The sequence below is a fragment of the Cyrtonyx montezumae genome, unplaced genomic scaffold (genome assembly GCF_038088225.1).
Source record: "Cyrtonyx montezumae isolate F1298 unplaced genomic scaffold, pur_monq_1.0 scaffold_12, whole genome shotgun sequence".
In the NCBI taxonomy this organism is placed as follows: Eukaryota; Metazoa; Chordata; class Aves; order Galliformes; family Odontophoridae; genus Cyrtonyx; species Cyrtonyx montezumae.
Window position 1 is genome coordinate 12,485,434 of NW_027071848.1, and position 27,262 is coordinate 12,512,695.

Consider the following 27,262-nt stretch of genomic DNA (forward strand, 5'->3'; position numbering starts at 1 on the left):
CGCGGGCTGTCAATCCTCACGAAAGCCCGCCCATTCCGCCCCGGCGGGTCCTCTGATAGGCCGATACCTGGCGCATTTCCCTGTCACTCAAACGCCGCTCTGACAGCGGATTGGCTGTCGGGAATCGCACGGCTGGTCCCGCCCTCCTTCCCTCCCGCCGTGTGGGTGTGCGCTGCTGCGCGGCCATGGGCGGAGTGCGTTGGGCTTTCCCCTGTAGTGCCTGGCGACCCCGCCGCGAGGAGTGGCTGCTGGCGGTACGGCTGGTGCAGCCCGAGGAGAAGGAGCGCATCGGCAGCTTTGTCTATGCCCGCGATGCCAAAGCCGCCTTGGTACACATACGGGATGGCGGGGGCACGGTGGAGGGGCTGGGCCGGGGTCGGCGTTATGTCGTGATGTCTGCGGCCGACTCCGCGGGGTTACACGTGGGGGCAGTGTGTAAGAGAATAAAGCGGTTTCATTCAGAGGGTTTTGCGTGATCCCTTCAGGGTTTAGATCTCCAACAACGTGTTTGTAATAGTTTCTTGCTGATGAGGCTGTGAGCAGTTAGGCAGCGCTTTCAGCTGGTCCGCATTTCAGGTGGTGCCTGAGTCGCTGAATGGCTGTAAGAGAAAGCTTTGAGAGTTTTGCAGTATAAAAATGAATGTATGAAGAGCATTCATTAGTGCAGCAAAGTATTTGAAGTAACTAAAACAGAGAAGGACCAGTTTTACGTCAGCCTTCAAGGCTTAGTCTGCTTTTTATTGACCCCATTGATCTCTGATAGTGACACACCCTGCATGAACTGCTTTTGGTTTTTGGTTAAATTTACTTCACAAGGAGGGGACCTAAACGATTTGGCGGTGGCAGAAACATTTACTTTCTCTTGCCAGTAATGAAAACATACTTTTTTAGGCAGACAATCTTTTAGGAACTACAAATATGTTGTACAGCACATAATAGTTTTTGTCTGGTTCCATTTTATTTCACAGGCCGGTCGCCTGCTGATGCGGAAATTAATTGCAGAAAAGCTGTGCATACCTTGGAACGAAATACACTTACAAAGGACATCAAAAGGAAAACCTTTCCTGGCAAACAACATGTTCACTGTTCATTCGAATTACAGCTTCAATGTCTCTCATCAAGGAGATTATGCAGTTCTTGCAGCTGAGCCTGAGCTTCAAGTTGGCATTGATGTAATGAAGACTAGTTTACCAGGTATTGTGGTACTGTGACCAAAGCAGATTCTGTAATGTTTAAGTGCTACATCAGAGTTTCCTAAAGAAGCATTCTGTGTGCTGGCAGTTTAGTGTTATCAGAAGAGTGTGCATGCACTTGTTGTGCATATATATATATTTATTTGTTATACACTCTTCATTGTTTGCCTAGGGTTTCCTGTTACCCCAGATGGGAATGTATTTCTAGTCGAGAAACCAGAACCCTGGAAGAGTAAGGTCATGATTCCTGGTGTGATGCTGACAGTATTGCCACCTACAGATGTTTTAATTACAGGTTTGCTGGCTGTTAGGCACATAGAAGCAGGGACAGCTTTCAGTGTTGGGGCAATGGGTTCCAGTTCCTTGAGAGCTTAACAGCCTGTGGCTTTAAATGTTATTTCCTATTTGTATAAATGTAGACGCTATGCATCTGTACCAGGCTCAGGAGTGCAGCAAACTGACATGTTCACTCTGTATGTGCATTAATCTTCAGTGAGAAGAATCATCAGGGTGTGTTAGAGGTGTTCCTAGGAAGGAGCTATACTTCACAAACGTCAGCTGTTGGCTTATTTACTTCTATGAAACTTTTAACATGACTCTTACTGAACTTCATGATCAAAAGCAAAAATTGGAATTGTAGTAAAGGGTATTTTTAAATGTACTTTTATGAAGGTCATTTTGTCTACAAACGCTCGGTGATGCGTGCCTGGAAAGAAGCATGCTGGGATTTAGGATATATTGTCATTTTTCATACTTTGAGAATCAAAGTCAAACAATCAACCAGTAACACAGCTGAGTTCTCAAAAAATCTCTCTTTATAATCTTCAGTTTTATAGCACATCATGCTACAAAATATTTTAATTAATAAGATAAAAATTCAAACCCTGTCTTCATATCTTTCTGAACGCAGTTCACTTTTTTGTTGATTATTGTCAGCAGTAAGTTTTTGTAATATTACATTTAGTGAAGATTCACTGAAACTTTTCTACAGCTGAGAGCAAAATTACCTGACTCAATTCCTTCTAGCTTAAAAAGTGATGGTCATCTGGTGCTGTCACAGGAGTAAAAGGCTCCAGAACCACGCTGGAGTGTGTGTTTACCATAGCCTGTGGAGGACCCCAGGCCAGAGCAGCTGGATATTTCCTGCTAGAAACTGTGAGCTGTTGATGAGGCTACACTAGTGCACGTACGCCTCTGAAGGGACTGGAATAATGCAGGGCCCAAATATCGTTTTATGCTTGAGCACAGTGCTTTTATCATGACTTTCCCAGGCAAAACAAAACAAAGTGATAAACGGTGCAGCAAACTGCAGGTGCTGAGTGTAGCCTCAAGTCCTGGAATTTGATGTACAGCTGGAGCACGAGCATGCCATGGAGCAAATAGGCGCATATTGAAAACAAATAAGTCAGTACTGTAGCCAGAAACAGGGAGTAAAAGCTAAACAGTTATTAAAACCATTAATTTTATCACAGAATTACAGAATTGTAGGGCTTGGAAGGGACCTCTAGAGATCAAGTCCCACCCCCCTGCCAAAGCAGCTCCCTAGCCCAGGTTGCACAGGTAGCAGTCTCCAATCGTCTGTGTTGTTACCTTGAGCCCTTAGGCCTCAGACTGTGACAAAAAGACTGTGGTGGGTTGACAGTGGCTGACAACTGTGCCCTGACCCACCCACTCACTTCCATCTCCTACCCCCAATGAGATGCTCAGTAGGTTTTTGGATACTGCATTTGCTTCATAACTTCTTCAGCATCAAGAGAGGCTCCTGCCAGCATTTCCTAGTATTGCTGGTGGCAGTGGTCCTGAACTCATACTGTAGAGCAGATGGTTCTGCATTGTTATGAACAGCCACAGTCAGCAGCTGTGTGGATTTGGGAACATCAGCTACTGAGACAAAACAGCAGAGATCCGATACAAACAGACTTGAGTTTTTTTTTTTCCCATAAAGAGAAAAAATAATGGTTATTCTGGAGATGCTAGTAATTCCAAAGACTTCAGTGATGAAATGAAATTGACATTTTTGTAATGGAGTCTACTGAAGAATTACATACCTGGATGGCCAGTCTGAAAAAAGCCAATGACAGATGCAGACAGATGTGATTCCTGAAGATTCATGCCACCTTACCCATCTGATTTTACAAAGATCGAGGTATATGCTAACAGAAAATAGTGCCATTGGGGAAGTCATTGTATTCACAGTCTGAATTCATGGTGGCAAACATCAAAGTGTATAGAGGAGTATGAAATGCATAGTTCCAAAATTGCTGCTGTCTTTTCCAATTTCTAAAGTTCCATTGTTAGCATACTCTTCAGAAGAAATTTTGCTGTCAACATCTTGTATAGAGCACATATGGAGTATGTTCTGTCATATGGTAATGAAAGGAATGAACTTCTGTGCTTGACATTATATGCAAGAGGTAACTGTCAAGAATGTGTCAGTGCATGCCCTTGCATTTTCCACGTTATGCAACTTAATTTGTGAATTAGGTTTAAAAATACAATCTACCAAATTTTTAGCTTTTGTTTATGGACAGACAGTTTTATTGTTGGAGTTAAAATGCTTGTTTTTGGAAAAGATATCTGATAGCAATACCAATTTATTAATAGTATGTGATGGGGGAAGTGAGCCAGTGAATAAGCAACATTAAGGATAGAATCTGTAATTATAATCTGTGTATTATGAATGAATGCTGGTAGTTCTTATCACTTAAAGTACTTTCTGAGAAAGTTCCTGGTAATTCTGACAAGATAAAATTCGTTTTTGTTGCAGCACTGTGAAAATAGGATACTTTTGACTTCACTAGTGTTGCTTTGTCCTATAGTTCCACTGAGTGGTGCTGTTGCTCTGTGGTTATTAAGCACACTATTTCTGAGCATAATGGTTTGCATAGAAACACAATAATGTCTGGAACAGCAATAAGGACAACGAGTTCCATGTGTACAAAGTACATTACAGTACTTTTTTCAAATATATGCTTGTTTAAGGACAGAGCACTCCATCCTGTGATGTTATCCTACAGAATCTGGAGGTGTCCCGTATTGTTTCTTACATGCCTTTATTGTTCAACCAGTGAACAAAATATGCATTATAAATACACAAGAGAGTATCATGCAACTGCAGGTTTTGAGAAATACTCTCAGAAATGATGTGCTAGTATGTACACATAAAGATAGTGCACTTCGTGCAGATTAAGAGGAGACAAGTTGTTTATTTATTTCTGATTTATTTATGTTTTACAGAAGATGTCTCTTTCCATGTTACTTTTTCTGCATTATTAAAATATGAAAAGTGAAACTACTTCTTGTAAGGTGAGGGCAGGCCACACAAAAAAGCAGTTTTTATCCTGGCAAGTAGAAACAGTTGTACACAAGTTCCACAGGTTTGCAACATTTTATCACAATTTATACTTTGTTCAGATATGGAAATAGATGATATAGTGATAGCAGAAGAGGAAGGTTTCCTCTTTAGATATCTTATATTACAATTTCCTGAGGTGGTGAGCTTCTTTCATAATTCAGCAGGTTACTGTAGTAGGTTTGAATGTCAGTTTAATTGATTTGCTGTTGAAGAAACACTATGATGAAAGATCGTTCTTCTTCAGATTATTTTAAGATGAATGCTTAAGTTGTTCATGAAAATGCATACTGTGTTATAAATTTGTTGATGGAAATAACTGGATGTCATTTGTCTGGAGAGGTAATGCATGTGAAATAATTTTAACACTGTCAGTGAAGAAATGACTCGTCAGAAATTTTGCAACAAATGTTAACTTGCTTTAGGTCATATGTGGGTAAAAGTCATGTTTGGACAAGCTTCTGAGCTTGCAGTGCTTTTCTAATTTCTGCTGTACAAGTTTGCAATGAGGATTTTTTAAACCAGAAGGAAGTATGAAGACAGAGTTAAGTGGTTTTTGTCCTCACAATACTTTAATTTATCGTGAATTCAGTTTTAATTGTTTTTTATTTTATTTTATTTTATTTTTCTCATGGCAATCAGCATTTAATCTTTTGCTAAAATAGTTGCCAAATTATTATCTAATGATACAACTGTAAATACATAGATGCACTGTATGAGATGAAGAAATTAACCAAGGAATTTGGTTAAAAGATTTTTTTTTCAGTTGATTAAGGATGTCAGAATGTATACATATGAAAATGCTTCAATATTAGGTTTACAGCAGCATTGAAACAGCTAGCTCATATCCTTATTGAACTAAAGCATTACAGTGGTCTTTTCCCTTTTGATGAGTAAACAGGGAGAAATTTCTTTGTTCTTGTTCTGTTTGAAAATGGGAAAAAACAGCCATTTTAAACATACCAATACAGAACATGTTACATAGCAATTTTTTTATTCTGCTATTTTAATTCAAGTTTTTACCTGTGTTTTAACTTGGAATTACATCATGTTTGTAAAAATATTCTGGCAACTGATTAAGAACTATGCTTGATAAACTGTAGAAGGAATTTTTGACTGAATCTTCTCTGAAGGTAAATTGTTTCTTCTTAAAATGCTGCCATTCCTTTATGATGACTTCTGTAGGCTAACATAAAAACATTTTCATTAAAATAAGGAATGGTAGCAAAATACAGAACAGTGACAGTAAATTTCTGGAAGATAGATGTGTGGGACATGCTGTGTTTTTGCTACATTGCAATACGTCCATCTTCCTCTTGCATCTTCTCTTGTGTAACTTACTGGCTGGATGAGAAACAGCTCCTACAGTGTCTGGTGTGGACCCATGCATGTGTTGATAGGAGGGAGGAGTACTGCAGGACAGCTGACTGCTCTCTCTTCTCTGTGGGAAGACCAAACAGGAAAACATGCTCTTTTTTAGCTGTCAAATAGGCCAGATAGTCTTCTTACTCTTGGCAGTTGGGTTTGTAAGTTTTATTCATTGCATATCCTTACATGGTTACTTTTCTTGTTTTATAGTAGAAATTGTTTCCATAATTTAAAACATTCTTACTTATTTTGAAGGAGGAGAGGGCAAAGGAGAGCCATGTGCACAGAAATGGGGATGTTCTGAGTGTGCAAAAATGTTATATACTGTTTATTATGGACATTGTAGAATGTTTATTCCATCTGGCTTTGAGATTTGAATTCTAAGATGGATGTCTGTGCTGCATCTTAAGTTTTGCAATCAGAAGGCTTTGGTAGTGTTATAGCAGTGTAAGGCAATAATTGTCAGGAAAATGTGAATTTTATATCTAGGTGCTGTTGTGCTAATAACGTGTTGAGGTGTTTTGGCATGTGTGGTGGGTTTTTTTTTGTTTCAGAGTGACAACTCAGTTGAAACATGCCACGTTCTTAAACGTCTGTCATCTTTAAAGAGATGTAAGCATGTTTCGCATGTTGCTTGTTGGTTTTCACATATGTAGTTGTGTTCTCACAACCATACTGCCTTTATAAAAGCTCAATTTTGGGTTTATTTAGATTTGGGGATTTCAGGTTTAATTTTGGCATGATGTAACATAATCTCCTCAGTGTCGAAAGGAACCAGAGTTCCTGTTGTTCTGAAAAAATGTGATTATTGCTTTAAATGTTTGAAACCTTCTGTAATGGAAAGCTGGTTATGATGCCTTTTTTCATAGGGTAATTTAGATTTTTGCTGGAGTTCTGAGGCTACTCAAGCTCTGCTCAATGTGGTTGTGTAAACTCTTGGAAAGAGCTTTTAAACAAATAGAAGATGCAGCTATTAATGTAGACAAGAAAGGTTTTTTATTTTGTTATTGCTTATTGTCTTAATTGCTTTACATTACAGTCATTCATAAGTACGTTTTATTAAATGAATTTGGATTATTGAACTTTATTGTTTCTTTATCACATTTCTTTTTTTACAGTTTGCGAAAGGTTGAGCGATTCAAAAGAGGCAATCTCATTTTTTTTGACATTTTAAGGCTAGTGCTGCATTTCTGAGGTATGCTGAGATGAAAGTTATCATCACTGGTTGAAAAACAAGAACAGATATTTAATATATGTATCACTGGGAGAATTGCTGGGTAATGACACAAGGGCAGGGAGGTCACAGAACACAAATCCAATTTCCAATGAATGCTAAAGCTGTGTGAGCTAATAGATTTAAAAACTATGCCCTGTTAATTTTCTGTCTGGTTCTTCTAAATTAGTCATTTATCTAGATAATTATTTGTCCTCTGTTCTCAGTTTCTAAACATCTGTGTAAGGTTTAGTTTGTATTAATAAACATCTTGGGCATCTGTTCCAGAGGAAATGTTTTCCCTCTATCATTTTGCTTTAGTTCCCTTTAGAGATGAGATTACAGGATTTGAGGGGTCCTCAAGAGATCACGGAGTCCTGTCCTGCACCAAAAGGACTAGCAGCTCAAGAGCCTCAATGCTCATTCTATACACTTCATTAGCTTTCAGGATTTAAAGCTACCTACCTACCTTTACACTAAGCAGACTGATCCGCTGATAGATCAGTTAGACATTTTGCTAGCTCATTGTCAGTAGACCTACTTGCCAGCTGAAAGTGAATTTATATGTATTGATTAGTTATTAGTTCTTGATCACTGTATGTTTCTTTTAAGCAATTCACGTCAGTTAGGGTTCTGTTTTTATTCTTTTTTTTTTTTTTTTTTTGAGGGATTGTCTGATCAGTGAGCTAGTAATATTGGCTTTAGATTTCAATTTTAATTGTTTTGGCTACAGAACACAATATAAGCTAGTTTCTGACCAAAACAATTTGAAGATTGTAAAACTGTTTAAAAACTGTACTGAGGAAGTTTGATCATCTGCTTCTCGCAGTATTCTGGAGAAGGCATGTCATATTTTTACTAACATCAGGTACAGCAGGAGAATTACTGGCATTGCTAAGTGAATGTTGTATTGCCCAGCTCTTTTAGGATTGACCTGATGTTTGTAACAGTGTAAACTCAAACCAGTCTGAAGATTTCCTTATTGGTAAGTACTACTGTCTGTGTAGGACTGTTAGTAGCATGATGTTCATAGATCTCTATTTTAGTGGTCTTCCATTTTCCTACAAAGGCAGCTTGCTTCATTTTGTTTTGAACAGGTTGAAAAATGGAGAAAGACAGCCCTCTATTTATCTACTATTTCTGAAACATTTTCTCAAACAGGGCTGTGGGACAGAGTATGTTTTCTTGCTCTTTCTTCACCCTCCTGCCTCTTTTCAAAATCAACCATTTATTTATGGTCTGGATTTTTCACATCTGACAGGGAAAATGCAAACCGGATTTTTGGCCTAATCTTCACAAAACAAATGAACAAAATCCAGTTGTCACTTAAGTGGGACAGATGCCACATAATATGTTTATATATTTCAATGTAAATAGTTTGTCCAAAACCAAAAAAGCATGTGCACAATTGTTTATTTTCCAGATTTGATACTGGAGTATTCCAGTGTCACTTCGTACTTTCTTCTCATTCTTTTTGAAACTGTCAGGGTATCAGGTATTTTTAATGTAATATGGAACTTACCTTTTTTTTTTTCAATATATAAAAGATGGATTTTGAAAGATTAGTAAGATTAAATTCTTAAGGTTATAATGTTTTTAAAGTTTATTATCAGAGGATAATTGAATCATTGCATCATTAAGATTGGAAAGGATGTCTTAAGATCATACAGTCCAACCTTCAACCCATTCCTACCATGCCAACTTACCATGTCCCTGAGTGTACAAGTTTCTTGAACACCATCCAGGGTTGGTGACTCCAGCACCTCCCTGGGCAGCCTGTGCCAGTGCCCCACCACTCTTTCTGAGAAGACTTTTTTTCCTGACATCCAGCTTGAGCCTCCCCTTGAGCAACAGGAGGTCATTACCTCTTGTTGAATCAATAGTTACTTGGGGGAAGACAGGCTCCCACCTTGCCACAGTCCCTTTTCAGGGAGTTATAGAGGTCTTCCCTGAGCCTCCTTCAGAATAAGCAATCCCAGTTCCCTCAAACACTCCTCCAGACCCTTCACTAGCTTTGCTGCTAATTCTACACTTATGTAGTTTATTCTGTGAACCCTAGATTCAAATCGGTATTATGGTGTGGTGTAAGTGTGAGGTTAAAGTATTTGCAGAAATGTAATGTATCTTGTTCTCAGGGATAAAAGCACTAGATTCTCTTGTGAATATCAAACTGATTAAATAAAAACAGTCTGTGGGACAAACATCCTCTGCTTTTTTTTTTTTTTCTGCTTTCATCTAGACTTAGTTTTCTAATTTGCTATGGCATATATCTGTTCCCGAAATCACAAAATTCAGTTCATTTGTTGCAGTGATGATCTTCCACCTAGTTAGATGCTTAACCGATCAGATAAATATTCTGTATTTTCTTGATGCCCACTCAGCTAAGTAAGTAATTTACATATGCGTATATATATTTTTTTTTCTGAAGTGTGCACATTACATTTTGTTAGCCCTTCCCAGCAGGATGCAGGACAAAAACAAGGTTTAAAGGTTATGAGTCAAGGGAAGGGTGCGTCTGTCACCAACTACTGTCATGAACAAAATAGACTTGGCATGAGGTAGATTAACATAATTTATTGATTATTAATAATAGAGTAAGACTGCGAGAAAGACAAAAATAAAAGACTCCTGTCTTCTGACCCTTCCTAGTTTCAGTTTCACTCAACTCTCTCTTCCCCAGCCCTGGGCAGTGCAGGGGCATGGAGGTTGTGATTAGTCTGTAACACTTCGTCTCTGATGCTACTTGCTTCTTATACTAATGCTCTGCTCTGCATGGCGTCCCTCCATGGGATACAGTCCTTCAGGAGCTGCTACAGTGTGGCCCTTATTGTAGATTGCAGTTCTTCAAGATCTGCTCTGACATGGGTCCTTTCCATGGAGAATGGCCCTTCAGGAAGATAGTACTGCAGCTTGGGTACTCCATGAGGCACAGTTTCTGCCACAAAACATGCTCTGCTGTGAGCTGGAGTTTCTGCCAGAAGCCTGCAGTGCAGTGGGGTCTTCTGTGGGCTTCAGTGTGTGTGTCTACTCTGATATGGTCTTCTGTGGCCTGCAGCAGGACAGCTTGCACCTCCATGGGCCTCTCCTGTGCTGACAGGAGATCTTCTTGGCTCTGGTGCCTGGAGCACTTTCTGCCCTCCTTCTGCACTGACCTTGGGGCTGCAGGGTGGCTTCTCTCTCATTTCTTACTCCTCCCAGCTGTTGAACAGTGGGCTTTCTGTTTGTTTTTATCTTTTTTTAAAATATGTTGTTGCATGGGTAGAATCTCCCTCAGGACTCTGCTTACAGGTCCCTGGATAATATAAGGCCCTGTTTTCAACAGAAGGTTGGACCAGATGGTCTTCGGAGAGGCCCTTTCCAATCTAAAATCTCCTATGATTCTGTGAGTCTGTTTTCCTCTGAAACTCAAACAAATATGGAGAAACAGACTAAGCAGGCTGTAGTACTGCTAGCAGTTTGTTGAACCATGGATCCTGTTATCTGATCTGTTCCTCAGAGCAAAATTATTGCACTATATTAAAAAGGAAACTGGGGGGGGGAGGGCAGTTCAGAAGAAAGGTGTGCCTGGGTTTTTCAGTGGAGGGGGCTGCCAGTTTACTGTGTAAATTTGAACCTAACTATCCAGGATCATATCAGATAAGTATAGTTGAACAGCTGAAAAAACTCAGGACTGAAAAAGAATGAGGACTGAAAATGCAGCATGAATGGGTAAGGTATATACCTTCTATAGTAAGCAGTTCGGTATAACCTGTATGCATGCCCCTTGCAGAGTGGTACAGTTTGTATGGCAGAACAGCTCTGACAATGAAGGAAGCCTCTGGATAGTGAAAGTATTCTCTGCTGGTGTTAACAGCTGTGCCTTATTGAGAGCAAGAGGAGGAAGTTCTTGACTGCTTCATAATTTGAATGATCTGAAGAAGCTGGTGCTTCTTTAAATATCTGAGAAAAGAAAGAGGAGAAAATAAAGAATTTGGAGTGTTTTTTAATAGTCATCTCATTATTAAAAAAAATCAATTTAAACTCAGCAAGACTGAAAACCTTTCTCCAAACTGAAGAATTCTTGATTTTATTTTTCATTGTTTCAGGGAAGTTGGAGTGTCTGATAGATGAATGTCTTAGTCATCCACCATCCTTGACATTGTGGTTGCTTTTCATGGAATCACAGAATTGTAGGGGTTGGAAGGGACCTCCAGAGATCATGGAGTCCAACCCCCTGCCAAAGCAGTTCCCTAGCCCAAGTTGCACAGGTAGGTGTCCAGGTGGGCCTTGAACTTCTCCAGAGAAGGAGAGTCCACCACCTCTCTGTGCAGCTGTGCCACTGCTCCGTCACTGCACTGGGAAGAAGTTCCCATGCACATTTGTGTGGAACTTCCTGTGCCTCTGTTTGTGGCCATTTCCCGTCATCTTATTACCACAAACTACTGAGAAGAGTCTGGCCTCATCCCTTTGCCTTCTGCACCTTAGGTATTTATAGACATGGATCAGGTCCTCTCTGAGTCTTATTTTCTCAAGGCTGAATGGACGTCTCAGTCTTTCCTCATAAGAGAGGTGCTCCAGGCCTTATATCATCTTTGTGTGCCTCTGCTGGACTCGTTCCAGGAGATCCCTGTCTTTTTTGTACTGGGGAGCCCAGAGCTGGACACAATGTTCCAGGTGAGGCCTCACCAGGGCAGAGTAGAGGGGGACAATCACCTCCCTCAACCTGCTGGCCACGTTCTTTTTAATGCACCCCAGGATCCCATTGGCCTTCTGGGCCACCAGGGCACACTGCTGGCTCATGGCCAACCTGGTGCCCATCAGGACACCCAGGTCCTTCTCTTCAGAGCTCCTCTCCAGCAGGTCATCCCCCAAACTGTACCACTATATGCAGTTATTTCTCCCTAGGTGCAAGGCTCTACACTTGCTCTTGTTAAACCTCATCTGGTTCCTCTCTGCCCAGCTCTCCAGCCTGTCCAGGTCTCGCTGAATGGCAGCACAGCCTTCCAGTGTGTCAGCCATTCCTCCCAGCTTTGTATCGTCAACAAACTTGCTGAGGGTGGACTCTATCCCCTCATCAAGGTCACTGGTGAAGGTGTTGAAGAGGACCAGACCCAGCACTGACCCCTGAGGAATACCACTAAGTGCAGTTCTCTAACTGGACTCTGTGCCACCGATCACAACCCTCTGAGCTCTGCCAGTCAGCCAGTTCTTAACCCACCTCACTGTCCACTCATCTATTCCACACTTCCTCAACTTTGTTATAAGGATGCTGTGGGAGACAGTGTCAGATGCCTTGCAGAAATCAAGGCAGACTGTATCCACTGCTCTCCCTTCATCCACTCAGCTGGTAATGACATCATAGAAGGCCACCAAGTTGGTCGAGCATGAACTCCCCTTGGTCAACCTGTGCTGACTATTCCTGATAACCTTCTTTTGCAATTGCCTGGAGACGTTATCCAGAGCAAGCTGTTTCATTACCTTTCTGGGGATGGAGGTGAGGCTGACTGGCCTCTAGTTACCCGGATCCTCTTTTCTTTCCTGGTATTTTCTTTTTCTCCCAAAAGCAATGTTGTTTCTGTCCTAAGACTATTCTATATCATTCCATTAGCTAACTACAACAACAGCAATTTCTATGTTGAGAATATTTTTCTCTGTAGCCTAGAAAGGAAATTGAAGGCATCTATGAAATATCTATGCCATGTATTGTATTATGTATTCAGTATGTCAGATTCCGTTTTACAGTATCATCTGGAAAGGAAATTGTCAGGAAATCTGAATCTGCACTTTAGTGTGATTCCAATTACTGCTGCAGCCAATATGTGTTTCTATATAATGCTTAGATACATGTAGAAGACAACCACTTTATGGAAGAGGTTTAGTACTCACTACACTCTGGTCTTGCCAATCCAACCCATGCATCAGCTGTTTGTTTCAAAGGATTGTGCTGGGGATAGCATCAAAGACCTTATTGAAGTCCAGGAATATGATACTCACTGCTCTCCTCATTCTGGTCATTTTACTGTTGAAGCTTATAAGGTTGGTCAAGCATGACTTCACCCTGGTGAATCCATACTCATGACTACTCCTGATGATTTTCTTGATATTCCTTTGCCTGGAAATGGTTCCATCAAGTTCTCAGGGACAGAGGTGAGGCTGACTGGCCTGCAGTTCCCCAAGCTCTCTTTCTTGTCCTTTTTGAAGACAGGATTGATGTTTGCTTTTTTCCACTCTTCGGGCACATCCCCCACTTGCTGCAGTTCATCTAGAATAGTTGAGAGTGGCCTTGCAATGAGAGAGGTGAGATTAGTTTGCATTAAATACAACTAATATTTTCCCTTTAAAGAGAACATTGCATTGTCTCAGTGCATGGAATTGTCTGTATCCAGATTTTGATTACTCAACTAAAGGAAATAGATTGCCTTGTGCCTTTGTCTGCTTAGCCAGTTGTAAGCCCTGTTGGACAGATTGCATGGTATAGTGGTTAATTGTAGAGGTTGTGAGTGGTTACTTGAGTGTGCAACATTGTCCTTAGGTTCTGGTGCATTGCAGAAATGCCATAGATCAATATAACCACACAATCTGTAATGTCTTTTACAAAATAAATTAGAACTAGTAGGGAAAAACGGTGTAGTCCCTGAAAAGCTGTGGCAGCAGCACACAGCTGTGCTGATTTTTGCAGAGGCTTAAATTTAATCCAAGGATTTGAGGCTTTTTTTTTTCTGTATGATAAATTTGAGGGTCTGTATTTCTGCATGTGCTTTGAAGTGTTTCTCTCATATCCCACTGTCCAACGACAGAAGACAGAATAGCTTGATGAATTCTGACAAGCAGCATGCTGTTTTATAAAATGGTACTAGATTAAACTATCAAATACTATATATTTAATATACTGCTCTTATAGCTGGATATATTTTTTAATATATATATTATAATCTCCTCTGATTAAATACTGTCTGAAAATGTGGAATGTATTTGACTCTCATTTCATTTTTTTAATATATTAATTTTGCCACAGGAATGATTTTTTCAACACTGTGTTCTGAACTGTCAGCAGCATCTGCTCACTGCTTTGAAGCTATGTAAATTCAGATTGCAGAGCACTGTGTGTTCATATTTCTTTTCTTATGAGTGAGCTTTTCTTGGGAGCCATAACATGAGGTAATTCATTTGCTTGTCATTATTGCTCTATTAAAATTCCTGTAAATATTTTTTTCAAATTTGTAGGTAGTAACTCAATTCCAAATTTCTTTCATATCATGAAGCGACAGTTTACTGAGACAGAGTGGCATGTAATTAAGTCTATGAATAATGAGTGGACGCAGCTGGATATGTTTCATCGACACTGGGTAATACATTTGTTTCCTATGTAAAGACTACAGTACTACAACCTGAAAATTTAGTATGTTTTGTTATTATTTTCATTATGGTAAAACTGTGTACTTTTATAGTTTCATGATCACATGGAGAGTATCTATTTAATGTCAGACTAACTTCAAGAACCATAATACAGTTGATATTTCTGGAAGGATTTATAACTAGTTTTAAACGTACTGAGAACAAGCTACATGGTTCACATCTGTATGTTCATTTTTACACAGTGAGAAAGTAACAATGCTGGTAGCTCTTCTCTTGCTAACTGTCAATCTACTGTCATATTTACAGTACTATAAGTCTAATTTATTTGACCTACAGTGTCTGCTTATATATTGTGTTTATACAGTAGGTAAATTGAAATAAACAGTATGAACATTGAGTATTCTTAAAACAGTGCTCTGCATTTTAGGCTCTAAAAGAAAGCTTCTTGAAGGCCATTGGAGTTGGGATTGGCTTTAACTTGCAAAGAATTGAATTTCATGTGTCCCCATTGCAAATGGAAATAGGAAAGGTGTATAATGAGACCCAGATGCTGCTGGATGGTGAAAAAGAGGAAGAATGGACATTTGAGGTAAGAAATCTTCAAACTATTTTCTTTTTAATTGCATTACGCCTTTTTATTTTTAATTGCAGCTTCACACCTTTATTCTATGTAACCATGTTGAAAAGATATATATTAAAACATAGGATATAAATCACTGGCACATAAAAATATTTTTGTTGATCACGGTATCTTATAGGTTCATAGGTTCATTAGGTTGGAAAGGACCTACAAGATCATCTAGTCCAACCATCTTCTTACAGAGTACATTCTTTAGAATAGATTTTTATTTTTTCCGTTCCTGAAGTGTAATTCTGGCATTTGAGGCTAATTGTCCTGGGCCATGCAGGAAGTGCAGTAAAGTGTATTCAGACCTTTCTTCTGAAAAGTGTAAAAAAATTTCAGAGTACCTCCAACTCAGGGTATTCTATGATTCTATCAAAAGCTGGCTGAGCTGGTGATAACAAACTTCATTAGTTAGCATTTATGTTAAGTGCTTGAAATAGAGGTGGTGCTTCAGCTCTTCGCTTGTTTTTGTTGTTGTTGTTTGATTGGTTTTCTTTTTTTTTTCCCTCACCTGCTTGAATGGGCAAGAAATATTGTGTTTATGTGGGTTTGAATTTAAGAGGTGCTGACTGGGTTGCTGTGTGTTGGAATGGTCAGATGCAAATTTTACTTTACCTAATTGAACTTATTTTGAGCTCAGTCTTCTGAGGGTTGTGTTTTGTCTTTGTTAATTTGTTTTGGGTTTTTTTTTTAATTGTTTTTCTTCCTTGAAAGTTATTGAAACTTAACACTAAAGCATCTACGTGAATGACTGATGGCCTTCTAATGTTTTAAAGGACTGGGAGAGAAAGAACTGATAGACAGTGTGATCTTACAGTATTTAACCACTAAGAATAAGCAAATCACAAGAGCACTCCAGAATCACTTTCAGTCTACCACTGAAAAGAAAAAATGCAAAAGTCACTGTGACTTTAGCATTGTCTAGAAAGGGATTTTTGTTCCTGTCTGCCCCTGTCTGTGCCTTCTGTTAGATTGTGCAGCATGTCTATAGCTGACTAGAAGTTCAAAGAATATACACTTTGCAATTCTATTTCACAAAATAGTCAAGTCTGCCTTCCGTTTGAGTAATCAGCTTCCTGTGAAACATTTACATTTTGCAAATGTCTGTATTGTTGTACACTACTGTTCTGGTAGAGTTTGTCTGAATGACTAATATCTGGTCTATTCTTGTTTTACATAGCGTTAGTAGTCTATGTATGGTATGCGTGGTGTAAATAAAAAAATAAATATGGCATAAGTGAAATGTTATTGCTACAAGTTAGCTTGTTCATGGTTCATTCCCTTCAGCATCTCTATTCACATTTCAGTTTGTGTTGTTTTAAAATCTACCCGCATTAATTCAGTTGTTATACTAATATTGCTGTGCTCTCAAGGATTTGAGAGTGTCATGAAATCCTGTAGTGGGTATTACAGACTGGAAAAAAATATCTTAGGAAGGATTGTGACACATCTTGTGATATGACTGTTTTCTTTGTTAATGCTAACTGTACCACTGTCATAGAAGTTGTTATCTCTTTTGATATATCTCTTTTTGATCTTTTCTGAAGCTCCAAACTTTGATCTTTGAAGGCGTGCTGGTGGTCAATAGAATAAAATAGCTTGGAGATGATGATGTAGGTAGCTGCCTGTAGGACTTAAATGTTTTATGTTTTTACATTTTTCTTTCTAATTCAGTAATACTGCTAGAAGTATAATTTAGTTTTTGTCTGAGAAATGCTTCTTCTTCCTTACTTGTCCACTACTTCCCAAGAGCATGGCCTTATAACTATGCAGATTGTATTATGTCAAAGACAGGATTTATTATCAGTTTTCATTTAAAATACTAGCTCTGCTGGGTATAATTTCATTTAAATATCTACATTCATTAAAATGAAATGGAAAAAAACAAACCTTTTTCAGTTATCTGTCTCCAGACTAAAATTAAGAATCACTTTAGCTTTAAAAGAAACTTCTGAGAAGACAAAGCTTTGTACCCATTTTAGAGAATTCTTAATTTTGTTTGATCATTTGGTCTTGAGCCAGGTAACAGCAGGCACTAATTTTGAGAAATGACTGAGAAACACTTTTTAAGACTCCCTGTTATTGATAGTGTTTTCCTTGTGTTCTCTTTTGGGCTAAGTTCACTTGAGGGGCTTTTTCTCAGATAGAAAGTTCACTTTTACTTCTCAGACCTGTATGGTAGGCGATGATCAAAGGGAGAGCAAGGATTTTTAAAATCCTATTATCTCGCAGTTTGGATTCTTCTTTGAGTTTTAAAGAGAATCTAGCTTACCAACAGTGGAAGCTGTTTTTTTTTTTCTTGTTAAATAAAAGGAGTTTATTTCTCAACTTAAGGTATACAGAAGTAGTTTCAAATCTCCTCTAGAGAATACTATGTCATATGAAAATACCAACTTAATACTATAAAGACTTGAGAAAAATTTACTGCCTCATTGTTTACAAGCCAAAAAACAAGTAAAGAGAAATACTAGTGAATCAAATTACAGGGGCATGCATTTTAAATTTGTTCACGTTGTAGACAGAATTTCCTGTGAACACATTTTTTTTTCTATTTCATCTGTAAATACTAAATATATTTTGTATAGTTGCCTTTTTGCTATATTTTTACATAAGGGTTCAGTTTTGTACTTTTTCCTTTTGCCACTCTCCATGTATTTTTGAGCTTGGATGCAATGCAGTATCACAGGATCATCTTGTTAATGATAGATTGACTTAGTTTTAGGTGTTTGTTTCATATAGTTCTCTAGAGGTTATTTCCCTTCACGTTCCCTTCAATTATTTTGCAGGTAATAGGAAAAAAAATGCAATAGAACTTAATTTAGAAGTATAAATTGAATTTCAGCGTTTATCTACTATGCGTGCTAAATGAGTAGATTGCTCCAAAAGTAACGCATCCTATTTATTTCTATGGAAACTACAACAGATATAGAGAGGAAAATATCACTACTTGATACAGAAATTTCTCAGCTACAAAACATCATTTTTCTATGCAGTCACTACCATTACCTCTGCATTTTCACTGCTGATGAACAATAGTACCACCTACTACCTCACTGTGCTGGTATCCACTGTTCGGTCTCTGTAAATGCTCAGCAATTTCTGATAAATGTCAGTGGGTGCCATTTTTTCCATGTGGAGGAATTCATTTTTGCATGTTTGCTTCATAAGCACTTCAGTATCAAATGCCATTCTGTCAGACTGCCCCTCTACTGCTGTCTGTTGCACAGCAACAACAGGTAATGAAATGTTGATGGGAGCTGCCCAATATGAGCTGCCCTCATACAGTTTGTTTGCAATAGGCAGTGTGTGTGGCTCTTTATTTAGTACTTTATTTAGTAACAATTAAAATGTAGTAATCAACTGAAGCGTGATACAGTATTTGTGTCAGGGTGTTAATTTAGGATGGAGACATATGCTTTGATTTTTATTTTTTTTAATATAATTACATCTATGTGTTCTATATGATCCATTTACTAATTTTGAAGAAAATAGACATACAGAATTAAGTACTAGTTAATTTTAATGTAGGTGAATGCAGCTGGTTATTGATAATTTTGACTAGTTTTTATCTGAACTATTAAACGTATACATGACCTGCTACAGATACATATATGGAAAAAAATCCTAATGAATCTTAGTAAAGTGTATTCGTGTCTTTTTCTCACTAATCACAATTTGTTGCAGTTAATAGTGAAGAATGCTTTGATAGCACTTACTGGAGCCTCCATTAAATAATTCTTTTTAGCTCCTTACCTCAGTTTTAATAGAATCAGGACACAGGGAGTACCCTTTCACCCTGAACTTCAGTGTTTGAGGTTCACCTGGCATCACTGCTGCTACATAAATAATTGATTGTGTATTATGATAGCAAATATTTGCTTGGTTTGCCTATGTATGAACATGTTACTTCCAAAGTGAGATTACCTGGATTAATTTGAGGCATTTAGTCATTGTTGTTAGTATGCAATAGTAATGTGGTCTTTCTATAAGAGGAGTCTGTTCTGTTGTACAGTGAGGAAAAAATTGGAATTAAAGCTTGTTTCCAGGATGGCTAATCCAACTGGATTCCCACAGCGATCAGTTCTGCTGCCTGCAAAGGTGCAGCTTACTCATAAACTGTCTGTTGCGTGAATCCAGACTGATCTGAATCCCAGACACATCATTCTGATCAGCCTTTGAAATGAGGTAATTATAAGTCTCATTGTGCCTTTAGTTGGTTCAGAGAAAAACAGATTTTTATCTATTGTATGTTCTCTGTTTTGTAGACAGGAATCTTAACAAAACCAGAGGAATTTCTGTACTGTTTGTTTTGTTTCCAGTACTGCTTCTGTTTTTCATTAGTCATCCATTTTCATGTAAGAAGTTGTAATTGATAAGGTTGTGTACAGATATCTCCAGATGAACGTGAAGCAGACTGATACGCTGTTTTTTAAGTTCCTCTGTGCTGCATTAACTCACATTAATTAATTAATGTATGAGTTTTGCTGGCCATGGCAGGAGCCAGGAAAGATCGCCTGTATTTGTTTTGAGTTTACGTTTCTCTGAAGCAATGAAGATAAGATATAGAGCATAGTTTGTTATGTTTTATTAAAAGATGTTGAAAACTTTTTCTGACCTCTAATGCACTGAGGATATGTGTGGTAAATGGGATGAAACCCTTTGAATTAATTATTCATTGAGAAGGGTCTCTGCAGGAGAACGGTCCCCTTATTTAGAGAGTCACTTCCAGTTAAATGGAGCTTAGAACTGACAGAAAATGGTTTTGTTAACTATGTATAAGAGGCTTTACATGATGTGTGTTTATAGTTGCATAAACAAGAGTGATATATTAGTTCACATCACAAAAATGAACTTTCATGCATTTAGCTTTAAGCTGTAACAATTGTTTTCAGTCATTTGACAACAGATGTAGGCTGCTGTGTTCTGAGCTGTGTGCAGTCTCATCAGTCTTCAGCCTTACGGACAGGTGAAGAATGAGGGCAGGGTGGAAGTAAGGTGATTAAACAGTGGACAGGGTCATTTTTCTTTGAGACACCACAAAACATTGCCACCCTAGAACAAGTTGTTTGCCTTTACTTCTGCCCCCGCACCAGTCCCTATTGGCCAAGGCACCCACATCTTTGACTGTAAAGTAGGCCCAGCCTAGTGCTACTTCTGCATGTGAGTAGATCAGGTACTATCTTAGCTGAGGTGGATTCAGGCAATTGGAGCTGAGCATCTAGGCACCTGTTTTATATCCAGTTCTGTTGGGGAATCAGAGAAGAGAGGACGTAATGATGTTTTCTTTCTGTAATTATACAGTATGTTATTATTTCTTAAGGAAGTAGAAATAGGAGGTTCAGTCATACCTCCCAGGAGGGTATCCATGCTAGTAGGTGAATTTCAGGTTAATGATAGCATCTAAATTGTTTTGTTGGTTTGTTGAATTTTTCTTTACATTAAATTCTTCCTGTTCTTAATTTACATTTTAGAAAGTTTATGCAGATACGACATGGAAAAATTTTCATAAAGAAGCAAGGAAAATATTTTCCCCTTTATTTAAAAGCAAACAAACAAACAAAATATCAGGATTATGACTTGACTATAAAATCAACATTCAGAAAGCAGTTTCTTCTGAAATAAACTTCTTATGATGAATTCTTAGCTGTTCTGGGGTGTGGGAACTTTTTAATAAAATTGTTAAATATAAATTATATTGAAATATTAGTAATAATATCAATTTTATTAAAGTATTATCTTTAAAATATTGTTAATATATAAATTATGTATATACATTTATAGAGAAACTGAAATACATATATTTTAAAATACTTCTTTGTGGAAAATTGTATTTATACAGAGCAGTTTTCATATTATTGTGCCAGCAATTTGAAGTTGTGGACTTACATGATGCCTACAACCAAGAGCAAGAAGGTTATTGCTTTAAGTTTGCGTGTACGTTCTTGGTCTTTAGATTATCCTCCATAGTTCATAGTTCATCTCATTTGAAAACAAAGAGTTAAAATAAACTGTGTGGCTTGTGACTTAGAAGGGTTTGATATAAGAAGATTAAACTCATATACTTGTGTATGAATGTCTATGAATGGGTGAGATGATGTCCACCTATAGTAACCAGTTCAACTCTGCTAACTGTACCTGCATCCTTCAGCTCTCCAACAAACTTTCTAAAAAGGGATATTGCTTTCTGAATGACATTATTATAAAGAAATTTAAATGGTGCTTTAGGTATTGTTCTGAGCAATATTTTTAACTACGTACATATTCTCTGCTGGAAAGAGTGAAGAAAAAAATTTTACATTGCTGTTTTTAATCTTTACTAGGAAACGCAGTTAGATGACTCTCATCACATTGCAGTGGCTCTTGGAAAACAGGAGGGATTTGGACAGCAACATGCTGATGTAAGAAATTACGAAGCATTTGTAAGTCTTGGTATCTTGGTAACTAACTACTTGAACATAAGCTTAGTGTGATGCCTTAGCTAAAATAAGGCCTCATCTCAGATGTAGGGCCAAGAAGAAAGTTTATGTTAACTGCATTATTAGATTGCCAGAGGGCTGTTACGTTTAGTCTCTTTGTGCCTGGTTCGGAAACCAGCTGGGAAGGAGAAATGGTTTCAGAAGACAGCAACTGGTAATGTTAAATCTAAACTGTATGTGCTGCAGCATTCACTGTATTTATTCAAGAGACAATTCAGTGATTTTTATTACAGCCTGCTAGACTCAAGTTGGAGAGATGGGTTTTATAGATGAAAGAGGATACTTGATTCAAATACTTTGCATCATAACTTCCAATATATACCACATCTGTTCCTTTTGTGATAATATTAAAGTGCATGAAACTAATCAGAACTACTAAACTATTGCAAGTATCTCCCATTTTAATGGGAGACGATCACTGCATGTATCCAAGAGCAGATCCAGCTCTCAAACACCATTAGAGCAGTTCTTGAGGCAAGCAATAACAACAGCTAACAGATAGGAAGAACAGCAGTGTTAGTCTTCATTCCCTGTGGTCTCTTTATGGAGTGAAGCAGGAAAGCTACTTAAGAGCTTTTCAGGAGTTTCCATATAATGTAGTGAAGACAATGAGCCATGAAAACAGCAGTAAAAGTCAAATTTGAAGCAGATTAACAAGTCATAGCCAAAGTAGCCAGAGAGTCAGCAAAGGAAAGTGTAAATAGCCTGGTTTGTCTGTGGCTCACAAGAAAATGGGTCTGTTGTTTTCCATTATTTAGCTACCAGGAGCTACCAAAAATGCATGCTACTGGATGAAAGTGATTGTAAAATCTGTGTCTGTGTTCATAGATAACACAGTGAGGCAGTTCTTTTAGCTTGTGTTGGCTAGATTAATAAAACAGAAATTACACTGAACGATGTACTCTGTCAATTATTTAGGAACACATATGCATTCTGTTTGACAGAATGTTTATTATACAAGTATACTACAGAATTCAGGATTAATTACTGACTGTTGCTATCACTGTCATTCACCTTAAGGAAAGAGGTGTGGTATATATTAGGAGTTATGATGGAAAGTATTTGAATCAAGAAAAGTCTCAAAGGCATACTTGCTCACTAACTAAATTTATAAAGATTTAAATTTCATTAGCTCAATCCACTGAAAAGAGGAAGTATCGAGTAGCACAGTGGGGCATTCTTTGACTCCTCAGTATGTAAGTGAAGTGAAAATTTCTATACATTTGTGTTGTCTCTTTTTCAGGACACTTTTTAACAGCAAGATGGAGGAAATAAATTTGGCCTTCCTATTTTCAATGGAAACTGTAGAAGGGATTCCATGTGTTGTTAAATATGTCGAGGGGAAATTGTGTTTGAAAAGATTGAATGTGTAGACAGTATTTAGGAGAACAATGTACAGCCTCTGTTAGATTCATGCAACTGTACTTTTTGCAGGTAGCATACAGCAGGCTATATTGTAACACATACTAAGAAAAACAAGCCTTTTTTGCTTTGAGATACAATTTTGCTTAAACTGATGAAACTAGTGCAGATACTGTGGCACATCCATCCCTAATACCTGAGTTTGCACTTAATCTGGATTTAAATATGGGAATTATGGCTTGATTGTTAGTGCTTTTGTCTCTAAGAGCTTCTATGAGGAGACTGAGTGTATGCACAGCTCTGGCAGTGGCTGGTACTAAGAAGAGTATAAGTAGGCATTCCTCCATTGAAATAAATCCTCATGGTGTTATCTTGAATAATCATGTCTGATGTAGAATGTAGTAGTTTGTTTTTTACTTTTTGAACTGAATCAAAGCAAAACTTAGGTTTTCTGTGCACCCTGTTAATTTATTTCTATTGGTCAGTGTATAATCCAAATTAGCAACAGTGACATTGGCTTTAACTGAATTATTTTCTTTCTTCAGTAAGCAGTATGTAGTTTAAACTTTACAGGGAAGGTTACAGGAAGTAAGTGGAGATTTACTGATGTGTTTAAAATTAATATCTGTTTCCCTTAGGTATGCTCCATGCAGCCTCATCAGCCACAGTTTACATTATTGACTTTTGAAGATTTAGTTGCACCTGGAATTCCAATTACACCTGAGGATTCTGCATGTTGGGATAACTTTTGCTCTAAGCAAGAGAGTCCAATGAAACAGAGTTCAAATTTAAGATGACAATGCTTAGAAAAGAAAGATCACAGGAATACATTCAAGTGTGTAAATAAGAACTACTTTCTCTTATTTTATATATTTTGCTCTATGTCTGATATTCACCTTTTCAAAATCGACATTTTCTGTCAATATTTAAGAAGATGGCATGTTTCCTTGCTGAAGAAATTCTGTGTGAAAAGTCTAAGCCAACCACATGGATTTTTGATTCTCTATGCCTTTATTCTCATACTTCTTTAATTACCCTTGCTAACAGGGTAACAGGAAGCAGAGCTACAGTAATGTTACTGATCAGTCAGCAAGAGCTTAACACATCGGAGTGTCTCTGTGTTTTATTTATGCTGGACTTAAATTATTATTAATGTTGACTCTTATCTTAAAAAACAGTCGTTTTATACCCCAGTGGGATGAATAAAGCCAGAGGAACTGGTAAAAATCCTTTTGCTGCTACTGTTTGGCAAGTGTTATACAAGATTTGAAGTTTAGTTGTATTAAAGCAATCTGAAAATGTCTGAGTTGTACTCTTGGAACAAAACCTGTGTAAAATTAGTTTGAGGCAGGAATTTAACATAAAAGTATTCCATATCCATTTCACTTAAAACCTTTGTTAATTAAAACATTCTATATGTAATAGAAGTTTGATTTTTAACTTCCTTTTAGTTTTGTTTTTTCTCTGAGTAATAGATGTTTCCCCAACAGTGGTTCTGTTTTCCCTACCTTGCACGTACAGCTTTGCAATCTTAGACACTAAATCATGTGGAGAAAACAGAACAAAAAATTGCTTCTTTTTTTTTTACAGATATTGTTGCAGCACCTGAAGACAAAATATTTTGTTACAATAAACTAAAATCTGCAGATCTGTAGATCTTGAGTATACTTCTAGAATATTTAATATCCTTTTCCAATATAAATTCAGTGTTGTGACATCACTCTCTTTTTTTTCTTCCAAGTCACAGATACATTGTGATCTTCCTAAATGTAAAAAAATATACCAAAGAGATTGAGTCATGCTCAATAGAACAATTTTCATAACTCTAAAGTATTCATTTTTATCGTACAGTTAAATGTAATTCTTCTGTGAATACTTGGCTGCTCTATTCTGACTAAAAGAGAATATATCCATCCCGTATTACAAAGATGAATACAAAATGTAGATGAGGATATAAGGTTTTAAGGTTTCACAGTAGATAATCCCAAATTCAGATATGCTGTTAAACTTTTCTACTTCAGCTAGTTTGGGTTAATAATTTTGTATCCATTTTAGTGACTTTCTCATCTTGCATGCTAGTCATGGTTTTTGTATGCTTTTTTCTTTCTGTAAAACAACAAATCATTGGTAGCAGTGAATTTTCTTTCCAGACTCCATAGGAGTTTAATTAGATGTTCAGCAAACTTCGAATCTGAAGTTAACAGAAATGTAGAATAATTATAAGTAAAACATTCCACATTGGATTCAGAGATGACATGCAGCTTGCACTAAATAACTGGAATTCCACGGAGATCAGAAAAGGTAATCTGGAGGTTATGTACACACATAATTTACTGACAGAGGATATTTTTTACAGCTCCAGTTGATTTAATTTTATTCTGTCCTATCTGAATTTATTCTGTAATTCAGCTATGTGAGCATGTTAAAGTGTTTAATTTCTGAGATAACTAGAAGTGTTGCCAAGCTGATAGAATGGTCATGTTCTGCCTCTGGTTTTGGAATCCTGCAGGAGAAATTGGCCTGTTTGGAATAAGAGGATATGAAAGGACTCAGCTTCATGACTGCATGTTTGTTACTGCTCCAGTTTGTGCCAATCCTCAACAGTCATTGAGGCTACCATCAGTTGCAACTGTATGAAACAGTTTAAATTGCCATCTGGTTTCTAAAGGTCTGGATAGAATCATCCATGACGTTGAAGTTCTTCACAGTATATTTTTCCCATGTATTTCATTTACAGTGAAATTATTTGAAATTATTATAACCTACTTGAGTAGGTTAAGATTAGGTGATGATACTGCCTTGTGAAGAGCTGGTTGGGTCAGATTGCTCTGTGGCAATGCAACCTGACAGTTTTTACACTTGCATTTAGCAGCGTGGAGAGGACCAGCTATGTAGGCATGGAATTTACTTACGTGCTGCTAAAAGACCAATTAGATGCTTTGACATCTTTTCTGGACATCAGTCTGTCACAAAGTCATGTATTAAAATAAGTGTAGATACTATGTCCAAATAGATGTGATTATATTAACTAAAGAGTCTTTAAGTTTCAACATCACATTTTCTGTTATATAAAAATTGAGCCCCATGTCCATACATGATCATAACACTGTCTTCCTTGTGTTTCCTCAGGGTGCAGTTCTTAATGCCCACAGAGCGTGCATGCCATTTTTAGAAATACTGGTCCAGCACTGCTCTAATTTCCCTCAGACTGTAGTTCCCAGTTCAGTGCAGATACGATGACCTTTACCAGTCTTTATCACTGTTCAATCTGCAAGAATTTTCCCAGTTACATCCAGAAATTCTCTGGCCTTCAGATTCCTTCTCCAGAGCTCCCTCTGCTAATTTCTTTTGTTTCATCCATGCTGCCTTAAACATGACCACACCACGTAACTTGGGGTCTGAAATGTAAGAAGTTACAAAAACAAGCTCTGCTCAGCATGAGCCCTTCCCAGCAGGTGCTGTGGTTGGGATGTCTTTTCTTCTGTGGAACGGGATTGACCAGGCTCCATAAAGAAAGGTCTAGATCTTCAATCATAATGCTGCCCTAGACTACAGATCAGCCCCGTGCTTCTGAGGAGTACCTATTAACAGTCTCTGACTAATAAATAACTTGACAAATAAGTAGATAAAAGCCCTTTTAGGCTTATCTGTGTCAAACAAGGAGTCAGGATTGTGTTGTTGTAAGGATCTCTTGGTGTAAGGACTCAGACCTCCCTCAGTAGCTACGTGGTGTTTCCTCATTTCTCCCCCATGTGCTTCTTCACATTAAGAACTTTGGATGTTGCTGTACATGCAGCACACAACATGACTGTTCAATTTGATTTTTCAGTTTTGCTCTTTAATGAATTGATTGTCAAAAGCTGATGAATGTGTTCAGCTTGGACTTCTTCTGAATCTTCAGGCAACTTGCTTAAACAGTGTTGGAGTGGAATAGGAGCTTCAAGTGTCAAAACTTGAAGACAAATTGCAGTTATGAGACAAGAGACTGATGTCATCTGATGTGAAAATATGCAGTATTGAAAAGTGGATTATACGAATTCATTCAGGCTTTCACAAATTCTGTAAGCCTGTGCAAAATGTATCTTGTTCCTATACTATGGAATCAAATGCACTGATATTAACCAAATGTTCAAGGGCTTACTCAGGCAAGAAGTGGTAGGTGCATCAACAGAAGTAGTATAAATATGGTTGTAGTTTTTAAGGTTCTTGGTAGCACCCAGGCAGCAATTCACCTCTAACAGTCATCTTTACTTTAAGCATTGCAATAAAAATATATGAAAAGAAACTCAAGGTAGGAAGGAAAAGTAGCTCTTTAGTTGAGCATAGAGGTGGATTTTT

At 37.7% G+C, this 27,262-nt stretch overlaps 1 protein-coding gene across 2 annotated transcripts; it reads left to right on the plus strand.

The window, feature by feature from the left end:
* Positions 1-60: 60 nt before the first annotated feature.
* On the plus strand, positions 61-24,405 carry AASDHPPT (aminoadipate-semialdehyde dehydrogenase-phosphopantetheinyl transferase). 2 transcript variants are annotated; one of them, XM_065730054.1, is made up of 6 exons: positions 61-329; positions 969-1,194; positions 14,330-14,451; positions 14,889-15,050; positions 21,407-21,484; positions 23,563-24,405. In XM_065730054.1, exons 1-6 carry the CDS (start codon positions 186-188, stop codon positions 23,719-23,721), a joined length of 891 nt encoding a protein of 296 aa, XP_065586126.1. In that variant the 5' UTR covers positions 61-185; the 3' UTR covers positions 23,722-24,405. The 2 variants fall into 2 exon arrangements, with proteins under 2 accessions (XP_065586126.1, XP_065586125.1); XM_065730053.1 differs by having other exon boundaries at positions 145-329; positions 21,407-21,505.
* Positions 24,406-27,262: the final 2,857 nt, after the last annotated feature.